The sequence below is a fragment of the Prenolepis imparis genome, unplaced genomic scaffold (assembly GCF_030444845.1).
Source record: "Prenolepis imparis isolate NDT839.2.m4 unplaced genomic scaffold, iyPreImpa1.0 SCAF_10, whole genome shotgun sequence".
Taxonomy (NCBI): domain Eukaryota; kingdom Metazoa; phylum Arthropoda; class Insecta; order Hymenoptera; family Formicidae; genus Prenolepis; species Prenolepis imparis.
Genome location: NW_028141168.1, coordinates 14,875,862 through 14,886,909, shown reverse-complemented (window position 1 = coordinate 14,886,909; position 11,048 = coordinate 14,875,862). Strand labels below are relative to the sequence as shown.

At 31.4% G+C, this 11,048-nt stretch overlaps 3 protein-coding genes across 7 annotated transcripts; 1 reads left to right on the top strand and 2 right to left on the bottom strand.

Moving 5' to 3' along the window:
• Nucleotides 1–2,586: 2,586 nt before the first annotated feature.
• Nucleotides 2,587–5,540, bottom strand: LOC145941807 (actin maturation protease). Of its 5 annotated transcripts, none has more exons than XM_083048127.1 (4): nucleotides 5,260–5,540; nucleotides 4,207–4,620; nucleotides 3,605–3,937; nucleotides 2,587–3,435 (listed from the first exon to the last, which is right to left on the bottom strand). In XM_083048127.1, exons 2-4 carry the CDS (start codon nucleotides 4,419–4,421, stop codon nucleotides 3,234–3,236), a joined length of 750 nt encoding a protein of 249 aa, XP_082904253.1. In that variant the 5' UTR covers nucleotides 4,422–4,620; nucleotides 5,260–5,540; the 3' UTR covers nucleotides 2,587–3,233. The 5 variants fall into 5 exon arrangements, with proteins under 5 accessions (XP_082904253.1, XP_082904254.1, XP_082904255.1 ...); XM_083048128.1 differs by having other exon boundaries at nucleotides 5,328–5,540; XM_083048129.1 differs by lacking the exon at nucleotides 5,260–5,540 and adding an exon at nucleotides 5,062–5,218.
• Nucleotides 5,541–6,882: 1,342 nt separating this feature from the next.
• LOC145942290 (SPRY domain-containing SOCS box protein 3) lies at nucleotides 6,883–8,514 on the top strand. Its single transcript, XM_083048879.1, has 5 exons — nucleotides 6,883–7,289; nucleotides 7,382–7,572; nucleotides 7,687–7,915; nucleotides 7,983–8,210; nucleotides 8,276–8,514. The coding sequence occupies exons 1-5, from the start codon at nucleotides 7,250–7,252 to the stop codon at nucleotides 8,380–8,382; spliced, it is 795 nt and encodes a 264-aa protein (XP_082905005.1). The 5' UTR covers nucleotides 6,883–7,249; the 3' UTR covers nucleotides 8,383–8,514.
• A 116-nt stretch (nucleotides 8,515–8,630) lies between these two features.
• Ogg1 (8-oxoguanine DNA glycosylase) lies at nucleotides 8,631–10,598 on the bottom strand. Its single transcript, XM_083048877.1, has 3 exons — nucleotides 9,955–10,598; nucleotides 9,470–9,775; nucleotides 8,631–9,390 (listed from the first exon to the last, which is right to left on the bottom strand). The coding sequence occupies exons 1-3, from the start codon at nucleotides 10,098–10,100 to the stop codon at nucleotides 8,802–8,804; spliced, it is 1,041 nt and encodes a 346-aa protein (XP_082905003.1). The 5' UTR covers nucleotides 10,101–10,598; the 3' UTR covers nucleotides 8,631–8,801.
• Nucleotides 10,599–11,048: the final 450 nt, after the last annotated feature.

The window sequence follows — 11,048 nt, the reverse complement described above, 5'->3', positions numbered from 1 at the left end:
GCGCATTTAATCAAGTTTTTTAACAAAAGAAATTTAATATTTTTGGATGTGTATAAATTATAAACTTTAGACTCAGAATAAAATATTTTATTATTTTCTATATAATTTTACCATAATGCTCTTATATGCAAAATAATCAGAATCATTGAATCAATTTGTGTAAAAAGTCGGAAATTACTTTCTATAGAGCAAAATTATAAAATATTTTCTATTGTTTTTCAAATGTTCCAGTTACATAAAGTATCGCATATACATAATATTGAACTATCAATTTAAGAAAATTAAAAAAAAATATTTAAAAAATAATTATATTTTTATTCCACATTTTACAATGTATTAAAAATGTAGATAAAATTCTGTCAGAAGTGTTATTTTATTTAATAATTACCATACAATTGCTCAAATGCTATTTAGCGTATCAGTAATAGCAATATTTTTATACAAATTTTTTTCCAATTGATTGAAGATAATGTAATGCTTATTAATATAAAATGGATCAATGTGCAATCACAACTTAATCAGACATTGGCAGAAATAGATTTTTTACAACAAGTGGGACACATAAGATACTAAATATACAAAGAAAAGAAAGAACGATGTTGTAATAACAATAAAGTAAAAATATACACTGCTGGCATGTACAATTTGTTTACAATACTGAAACATTGGTGTAAAGTTATTTTTTAGCACAATTTGTGTCATATTAGATATATATATATATATATATATATATATATATATATATATATATATTGATTTACTGTATAAAGAACTTTTAGATTTAATCGTTGCACATTAATTTCACGGTGTGTAAATAAACTTTTTTCTCGCAGAAACGGTACAATACATAAAAATATGTGTAGCACTCGTATTCTCTTATTCGAGTATAGCACCAATTGTATCCGATACAATCACTCTCTTTGCATATAGCATGCAACGTATACTTTACAAAATATTACATTATATGCGAGCAATTTAATTTCAATTTTATACATGTTATACAAATTCATTGTTTCTTCGGGTTTAAAAATTAAGGGCTATTAATAAATAATATAAATATGCATGGGCATGTATAACAAACATTAACAATAACTAACTTAACCATATAAATAATATTGCATTCTACACGTCGTATATGCGTATAAATTATTTTTTTTAATTATAATTAGTATATGACAAAAAAAAACTTGTACATATATCTATACATTATGACATAATTTTTTTAATTTTCACAATCACAATAATCACAATTTTACAGCGGTCAATGAAAGTATCCTTGACAGAGCATCGGTTTAATGTTTAATGCATTATTATGTAGTTGTTATATATTCTATGTGCTCTTCTTATTCATCTTTTTGCAAAATTATGTGAGAACTATAGAACTTGCGACGTAATAACGGAAGACATTATTCTTATATTTTTATACATATCGCACTTATATTGGTATAAATTCCCGCAAGAAGAATATATAATTTACTTATTTGATACTATCCAAATAATATAAATGTTTAAGAGACACCATTAAAAATGCTTATATAGAAAACTTCTTAATCTTTTTGACATCTTTTAACCACTTATATTATCTAGATGCATGTGTGAAACATACTTAAAAAAAGAAAAATTTATCTATATATACATATGTATATATGTGTGTGTGTGTGTGTATCTTCAGAGAGTACTTTGATTATGATGCAATAATAAATAGAAGCTTGAAAATTGAATAGTGTATTTCTGCAGTGCGTATTTCTTTATTATAAATAGATTTCAATCTTTCCTTACGGCACTTAGGTAGAATTTATATATTTTTAAAGGCTCTTCTCTCGCGATTATAATTCGAAGCTATATACCAAGTCTACAAATTTATAGCATCTCTTTTTCTTTCATTATTACGAGTATTATATTGACAGATTTTATATAAAACGTATAGAATATGTGACTGAAACGACCAGTCAGTCATTTTGAGTATCTTTTCAAGTCATTAATTTTATATATATATATATATATATATATATATATAAAATTAATGTTTACATAGCAATAAATAAATATTAAAAAATAATAAAATTCAGTCAGATAAAACCATTTTTTTTTTTTCAAGATTGTAAGAAATTGTGTAATACTATATTTTGCGAGAAAGCGATGTAAATTTTGAGCACGGCACTAAAACTAGTTACATCGTAAAGATACATAAGAAAAGTATTATTTAAAGCTTCATTTTTTCTATTATTAATCGATGCATTAATTGATGGCAATTTAAACCGTACAAACGAGTATCGGTGCATCTTTTTTTTCTAGCTGTGACATTCGATCTTTAGTATAACAAAAATTAATTTGCCATCATTTTACTCGATAATTTAATAACATTAATAAAAACAACAATTTAAAATTTACATATTATAAATATACAAATTATAATATAGATATTTCAAAATAAAATATGTATATATATATATATAATTTTTTACGTGATTTTTTTTGTATCGTTACTAACTAGAGATACAAAATATGTTAATTAAACCAAACACCGTATATAGCATGCCAGTATTAAATTATATCGCTTGAAACGCAGTTGCAAGATTGTTATAATAGATTTACTCTTTATTTATTGCACCAACATAAGACGGAAATCACAATCATTATCGAAAATCTCTCTACTTGTATTCTATTTAAAGAAATATACTTAGATCTTCTCATCCGAATCACGACTTTCGACAACGGTTCTTACTAATACATATATGTATATATTTATTTATGTGAACATCTTTACGTGTTTCATCTGTCTTACCATATATGCATACGCTTTTGTATTTCAATTTAATAGGGACATAATATTATATCGAGACGATCGTCCGTATTTGATTGCGTGCACATATTTCGATCTGCCGGAATTCTTATTTACATCATATAATTCGAGTAAAGTGAAAGTAATGCCACTTATAGAATCGCATTTCCGACGCTTTTTTTTTGGTAAATAACGTGACTAACATTGCGTGAAATATTTCGCGCGAATTTAAATGTACATATTAATTAAAGCATCGCGTATTACACATAATAATTATTAGTTGACTCTTGCAGAAGCTATGTGTGTTATGTGTATATATATATGTGTATATGTAAATGTTTCGAAATCTTTACCACATACAAATATGGAATAACGTTGTATCGGTAAATTTTTTCTCTTTTTTTTTAGCATGATATATCAATTACCTACAATTTTCTTTGATATAACGGAACTATATGTACGGATGTAATCCCAGTGCTCTGCCGCGTAAACCCTTTTGGCCTCCGACACCACCCTTTGGTATAACATATCCCCCTGCGTGTCTCGCTGTACCTTCCTCCTCTAAATTGCCATTACTCTCGATCAAATCACGTAAAGGCCAACAAGCTAGGTGACGTGACTTACCATGACGCGCCAGAACGTGATATCCTTGTCTAAAAAATATAAACAATCATGAAAATATATACCTTTTTTTATTAATTCTAGAATATGCATAAAGGAAACATAAATATGTTATGTTTCTATCAGACTCTTCTCTTGTAATTAAAATTACAAATAATTTATAAATATATGAGAGTCCTTTAATTTTAATATTGACTGTACCTAGAAGAGATTAGTCCTACGAGCAACGCCCAGTGCGCTTTATGGCCCCTTTTTAAACACGGAGCATGGTTAAAGTCTGAATCGTACGGAATCAGCACCATCGCTCCGTGCGCCAAAGCATGAGTTAACGTATCTGGGCATTGTTGTAAATCTACTAGAATGTCTGGTCTGTGATCGGGCAGATATTCCGCAGCCAATGTTCCCATAAAGTCGACACTGTAAACTTCTCCGTGCTGTGTGAATCCTCGAACACGGGCTTCGGCAAGAAGCTGACTCACGGAAACTGGTTTTCTGTATTCTTGCGATGCCATTGCAAGTGCTACCAAACCACATCTGTGAAACATTTCATATTTTAATATCTCCATTATAGTCACACAATTGTACAAAGATATTAATTAAACATTAACTGAATGTCTACATAGATAATCAAGGAAAATTGATATAAATTATAAATCAAATATAAACAATAAATTATTTTTTTATCTCTTTTAAGTGGGATTGCATATTTTGATGTTGTGTTAACAAAAATTTGTACAAAAATTATTAAAAATGATTTGTAATGAGATCAATTTTTAATTAAAGATAACGAATATGATACTTACTGCGGTCCGTCTTGAAGAATTGGTTCTACTTGACAGAAATAAGTTACCTCTGCGTCTTTCAGCTCATTTCGTGAGATCAGCTTTTCGATTTCAGCCTCTGCGGATGTGAGTGTGATTTTAGCCCAAGGGGGCAGAGAATCGGTATCATTGACTTCTGTCTTTTCACACATAGGTGCTTCTGGCAAATTTGAAAGGGGCGGGGGCGGTGCTGGCATTTCTCAACGCCAAAATGCAAATAGGAGATCACTGAATTGAATATAAAAAAGGATTTAAAATGTTCCAACAGCTACAAAATGTCATCCATGGATGTGATAAGATTTGATTCTATCATTGTTCACAATGATATTTCGAGAATTATCAACAGAAATATCCCTTGTTCATCTCTTCTAAGCTCTTCGAAATTTTCTGCAAAATCTGAAAAAATATAAAAAAAAACATATATGAACAATCTCTTAATTAGAATTAAGCTGGACTCGAATATATACAACTAACTCTGGACTATCTTGAATACTCAAAGAATCGTTAGTGTTTGAATCTATCGTTAGTATTTGAATTTATCGTATACAAGAGACCCAGAGGGGAGAGGGTATGTTGTCATGAAAATATTTTCTTTTCGACTCGTGTCAATCGTTCGAAATCTTGAAATTCGATAACACGATCACACGCGTGACAAATGGAATTATACAAAGGAAATGTCAATGTGCGTTTTACGAATCGAGAAATCTCCGCGACAAACACATAGGAAAGAATAATAATAACCGCACAACGGGATGTAGAACATACATTACTAATATACTAATATTTCTTAAATATTATTACTAATATTTCGATTACTGATTACAGGTGCAATCGTACAATGACGGGATGACTGGCTCGTCCAGGGAGAGAACACAGAGATAAAGAAAGAGAGAGATCTCTCGGCTGTTTTATATTTATCTGTACGAGAGAAGAGACGAGGAGGAGAGATATCGTGTGCGTGCCGTATGACTTTGACGTTTGGCACATCCCTCCCTCCCCCCCCCCCCCGCTCATCCTCGCGGCGTTCCGACCTACCGTTCGCCCTGTGACAATTCGTGACTCATGCATATACATTATGTAATTCCGAAACGGGGAGTACTAACACTCTCTCGCATGCGTCCATTATTACTCTCGGTTATCGAGATTAAATTCGCGGTGAATTAAGGGAGGACAAGCCACTGATACGACGAGATCCAAGTTTCGCGGTTATGTCTTTTCCTCGCGTGCGATCTTTCCTAAATGCGAGCTCGGACCCTCTGCTCACGCGGACGTCCGTCGACGAACGACGTCGGACGTCTGCCAGAAAAAATATATATATACATTTATATATATGTATATACTGTCTGATAATAAGCTTCTCGTAGGTCCCATGGTGTAAGAATACCAGGTGTAACATTCCCGAGGATGCGCAGTCGTTCAAAATAATGGCCGCTCTTGAACCAATCAGAAATTTGCCCCAAATTCTAAAAACTAATATGGGCACCGCTATAAGTTAGGGTGCCGTCACATGGGGCGTAACTTGCGTAAGCGTAACCAGCGGATCGCCAATCACCGAGTTATTCCGATAGAGCCCTTCGTCGAGTTCTATCGGAATAACTCGGTGATTGGCGATCCGCTGGTTACGCTTACGCAAGTTACGCCCCATGTGACGGCACCCTTAGGTTAGTGGAACCCATGACTTATTACATATTTACCTTTGTACTAAAAAACATAATGTAGCACTTATTAAATTGACATCGATTATTATTTATTACTTATTATTTTAATTTTTTAGTTATATCATAATTTTTTATTAGCTTTCACTTTTTAGTATAAAGGTGCCTTTTCATGCTGACGCTCGACGCTCATTTTTAGCGTCAAAAGACGTCACGTGACCAAAAATAAAGATACCAATTCGTCAATTTTGGTCACGTGACGTCTTCTGACGCTAAAAAAAATGAGCGTCGAGCGTCAGCATGAAAAGGCACCTTAAGAATACCAGAGGTACTTTCCGATTCATGCATGATGCGCATGAAGTGACAGAAAATGTATAATATGCGTGACATAAACTATAGATTTTCTGTCACTTCATGCGCATCATGCGTGAATCGGAAAGTACCTCAGGTGTAACATTGCGCATAATGGCGGCTGAATACAGGAAAGGCCAATAAGAAATTTGCCCCAAAAATTGGCGCGGAATTCAAACATAATATTGATGAAAATATATACCCAAACAACATATGTCTTAAAAATATCTTAAACACGTCTTTACAACATTTTTTAGACATTTTTACATGCTGTCTGTTGTATTACATATTATATTAAAATATTATATTAAGAATAAAAATTTTTAATTACTGTTAAAATTTTTATTAATGTTTTATATGTTAATAAAAGCTAGAATTATACATGGATCATAAAATACTCGATCTGTCAAAATAAATTAGAATAAAAATGAAGTGCAATTTATATTTTATAAAGATAAAAATGTAATCTTTAAAGAGATTGATATACAGATAATTTTTAAAAAATTATTGGAGAAGAGGAGAAGCGCGCGTTTGATTTTCCCGCGTTTTTTCGTACTAAAGGAAAATGACTAGAGACATTCCTAGAGAATTTTTTTAGCGTACGTTGGTATGTATTAAGGCAGCAAGGCTTCCTTGCTGCGTCGAAATTCAAATGTGTCGCAGTCGCAACTCGTGCAATGAAAGAACAGCTAGGTTATGAACGTTTGCCTTTATAATAATTTTATATTTATATACAGAGTATTTTTTTTTAAATACAGATTTTGAAATCCTTGCACTTTGATCGGTTGCATATTTATTAATTTCCGTCACGCTCTTTCCAGCATCATTATTGTTATCGCGTATGCATTTGTACACTTGGTATCGAATATTTTTTACGCATTTTGATGAATAAGCAACATGAGAAAGATAGTAGCAGTTTGCTGATATTAACTTGTCGATTATTATAAAGGCAATCAGTTAGAATGTGATCTAGCTGAATGTACACGACCAAATAATCGAGACAATTTGCAAAATAGAACATGGATTCAATTTCAAATCAACAAACAGAAGCAGATGATGGTTAGTAATCACTTAAATATTTAACACAATAACAGTATCAAAGTATTTTTCTTTTGAAAACTTTATGCATTTTTTTACAAATTTCTTTTCAGAACACGAATGGACTTGGGATGAAGAAAACTCGACGTCGTCAGTTAAATTATCGGATAAAAATTTATGTGTTACATTTCATCCTGTATATAGCACTGGCACAGCAGTCGTAAGGGGTAACAAGTTACTGGAGAAAGGACGACATCATTTTTGGGAGATTTTAATGATAACAGGAATATATGGCACAGATGTAGTAAGCTGTTTTATAATCTCTCATTGAATATATCTTGAAATAAAGCTTTTTCTATATGTTTAACGAATAGTTTTGCAATGTATAATTCTTCGATATATAATTCTTTTTTTTTAGATGATTGGTGTGGGAACTGCAAATGCAAAACTTGATGTGGCAAGTAATTATTTCTGCGCTCTGCTTGGACGAGATAAAGAATCTTGGGGGTTTTCATATAAAGAATATGTACAACACAATGAAGTCCAGTATAAATATGGACAAACCTTTGATCAAGATCAATCTGTGGGGATACATCTTGATGCTTGGAGTGGCACGTTACAATTCTTTATCAATCGAAAGCCATTGGGTAAGTAGCAAATTATTCTCTAAACTTTCTAGAAATACAATTTTAGTTACTACAAGTTCTTTTATAGGTGTTGCTTTTACAAATCTGAACAATGTTGCGCTTTACCCATTAATAAGCTCTACAATGGCTCAATGCACTATGAAATTAACTTATAGTTGCTCAATGCCAGTATCTCTCCAAACTGCTTGTCTAGCAGTCTTGTCACCTTCACAAAAAGCATATCTATCGAAAGTGTTTCCTGGTTTGCGTTATCTTTACAAAAGCATTTTTGCTGATATATTACAAAAATTCATCGGTAATTCTTCTCATTTAGATCTTGTTTAGTTTTTGTAAATGCAATATAAAATTTATACATTACAGATTACGATAGCGAAGAGGACGTTGAATTTCCTGCAGAATATGTTATTTTAGACGATTTTGATTTTGCCCTTGTAGGTCTTGGAGTAAAGAAGAAAAAATATCATTGAAAAAATATTTATTATCATGCAGGCCTGTGAGAAATATACTCGAATGAGATAAATACTCGAATAATTAATAGACATTGATATGTATATTATGTATAAAAAATATATTCAATAGTAATAAAATTCCATTTTATTACTATTATGTGATATTTGTTACACTACTAAGAAATAAAAAGAGTATTTCATACAAATAATATAAAACATTCTTCAAAAATATTTTATTTAATTATAAATTTTTTAAAAATATTTTTTAGTACATACAAGAGATAGCAAAACAATTATTCTTTAATTCAATAAAATTATAAATGACAATCTTTTACACACATATAATATATAAATATATAATTAAAAGCAACACTTGGTCATTTTTATTATTTTCAAATTTTTTATTATATAAAACAATCTATTGTTAAAAAAACACATTATTTTTCCTTAAGAACTTTTACTTGTACAAAATCTTCATTTTCATGTTGTCGCTTTCCATTTAATTTAGATTTGGTATTAATTTTTGCAGAAAATACAATAGCTTGTGCCCATCCAGCTAATGGACCCCATAATTCTCGTAAATAAGTACTGACTTCAGTGTGAATTTTGGGTGTAACTGTCTTCTGCTTCCTCAAGTGTGGCAAATAATTCGCCTGCGCTATTTGAAAGATATGGGTATCGACAGGTATGGCATCTAAGTGGCCTAATGACATTAGACATATACAATCGGCAACTTTGGGACCGATTCCTGGCAAAGTCATCAGTTGTGCTCTAGCAGTCTGGTAAGAAACATTATTTTCCTTTTGTAGATTTAGAAGCCAGTCTCTTCCGCCCAATATCGATAAACGTTCTGCTGCCTTAACTATATATGCAGCGCGATAACCAAATTTTTCCCTTTTAAGTACATTTTCTACACTTTTTTCCTTCAAAGCTTCTATTATTGGAAAATCGTAATATTCTCTATCTTCAATTGAGCATATCTTCTGACCAAATAACGAACATAATTTTTCAACCATGCTTGATATCCTAAAACAAATGTTTGTCTTTAAAGTCAGAAATATAAATTTGTATATTAGCTTATTACATATATTTTAAAACTATATACCTTGATATATTATTGTTAGAGCTACATATAAATGAGAATAGAGTCTCTACAATATCTTGCTTTAGTATTCGCACAGCATTATTTTCATCTAGACATTTCTGAAAATGTGTATCTGCTTCTGCCCATTTTTTATAATGTTCCTTCAGTGATATCGATAACCTAAGGTATTCAGAAAGAATGTTATCATAGTTCACAGAATTCTTTAATTGTCCTTGTACGGTATATGATAAATGAGTTTCATTTTGCGACAAAGTCCAAATGCATCCATCAAAGATACCTTTATATCCATCGTTACAATCTGTCCATCTGAAATAAATGTTAGAGTTTATCGTTTTGAAAGATTTAAAAGGAGAACATAAGCCAAATATATATATGTCAGTATTAATTCATGACTTTGATTAATACAAAATATTTTTAAATTGTGGAGACTAACATTTTCTTGGTTAAACACACAACATATATAAATATGTGCACCAAAGAATTACCTGAAACTTTGACCACCATGCAAAGTGAGGGCAAGATTCAGCTCCGTACGTAAACAAGGAATATTGCCCCGTTTTACTTTCGTTTCGCACATCATTTCGTTATGATACGATGCGATCTTCGTGTAACCTCGCGCGAATTTAGTCATTTAATGATTGGATATTGCTATTTTTAATTCTTTATTTAATACTATTATATATCATTATATGCCGCGTGTGTCTAATTTAAAAGATTCAATATATCAATCGCGAGTAATGAAAGGACAAATCCTATCGAAATATCTTTGATGCACGCGTTCAATCGACCACGTGACTATTTTTTTGGAGGACTCAGACGCTAACAGCTGATAGAGATGCATATATGTTTGCATTTCTTTTAACATCACGATTCAACATTATATAATGGATATTTTTTGATTTAATTATTTACTTATTTTTTATATAATTATTTACATTTTATTAAATTTTCTTCGTCTCTCATCGTTATTCGTTCTCTCTGTGATATTGAATGTTTATTGACATAAATACTGGATTGACATAAAAGAAAAGATTTTTGGATTTAAGGCTCCTGGCTCCTTGTCGACCATGTCAAAATCGTGACGTCAGAGGCGAGAAAACACACGCTAAAATTTCTTAGATGCCATTTCGAAATAAAAATATATTTCGATGAAACAGCACTTCAGATGGCTTTAGCGCACTCTTAAAAAACCCCGAAAACTATTCTTTCCCCTTTATAATCAATCAACAGCTGTAAAATGTAATATTATGAAGCCCAGTCCGTCTGGTCTTTGCACATGCGCAGTCATTCCGCATGTCAAAGTCTGATAACTCGATCATTTTACAGCTGATGTTGATTGATTATAAAGGGAAAAGGATAGTTTTCGGGGTTTTTTAAGAGTGTGCTAAAGCCATCTGAAGTGCTGTTTAATTGAAATATCTTTTCATTAAAAAATGGCATCTAAGAATTTTCAGCGTGTGCTTTCTCGCTTCTGACGTCACAATCCAATATGGCCGCGGTGAGCACCCAGGAGCCTTAAAACTTCAATCTAAATACATATCTATTGGGATTAATAAAACACAAAAAAATTTGCATGTTT

What these genes read in the sequence shown, in the direction of transcription:
- LOC145941807 (XM_083048127.1), bottom strand. Translation starts at nt 4,421, where the DNA reads ATGCCAGCACCGCCCCCGCCCCTTTCAAATTTGCCAGAAGCACCTATG. An exon ending in ATTCTTCAAGACGGACCGCA is followed by an intron (nt 3,938 to 4,206) that starts GTAAGTATCATA and finishes AATGTTTCACAG; the next exon opens with ATGTGGTTTGGTAGCACTTG. An exon ending in GTAGGACTAATCTCTTCTAG is followed by an intron (nt 3,436 to 3,604) that starts GTACAGTCAATA and finishes TATATTTTTTAG; the next exon opens with ACAAGGATATCACGTTCTGG.
- LOC145942290 (XM_083048879.1), top strand. Translation starts at nt 7,250, where the DNA reads ATGGATTCAATTTCAAATCAACAAACAGAAGCAGATGATG. An exon ending in GAATATATGGCACAGATGTA is followed by an intron (nt 7,573 to 7,686) that starts GTAAGCTGTTTT and finishes CTTTTTTTTTAG; the next exon opens with ATGATTGGTGTGGGAACTGC. An exon ending in TATATTACAAAAATTCATCG is followed by an intron (nt 8,211 to 8,275) that starts GTAATTCTTCTC and finishes TATACATTACAG; the next exon opens with ATTACGATAGCGAAGAGGAC.
- Ogg1 (XM_083048877.1), bottom strand. Translation starts at nt 10,100, where the DNA reads ATGACTAAATTCGCGCGAGGTTACACGAAGATCGCATCGTATCATAAC. An exon ending in CATGGTGGTCAAAGTTTCAG is followed by an intron (nt 9,776 to 9,954) that starts GTAATTCTTTGG and finishes CATTTATTTCAG; the next exon opens with ATGGACAGATTGTAACGATG. An exon ending in TCTAACAATAATATATCAAG is followed by an intron (nt 9,391 to 9,469) that starts GTATATAGTTTT and finishes CATTTGTTTTAG; the next exon opens with GATATCAAGCATGGTTGAAA.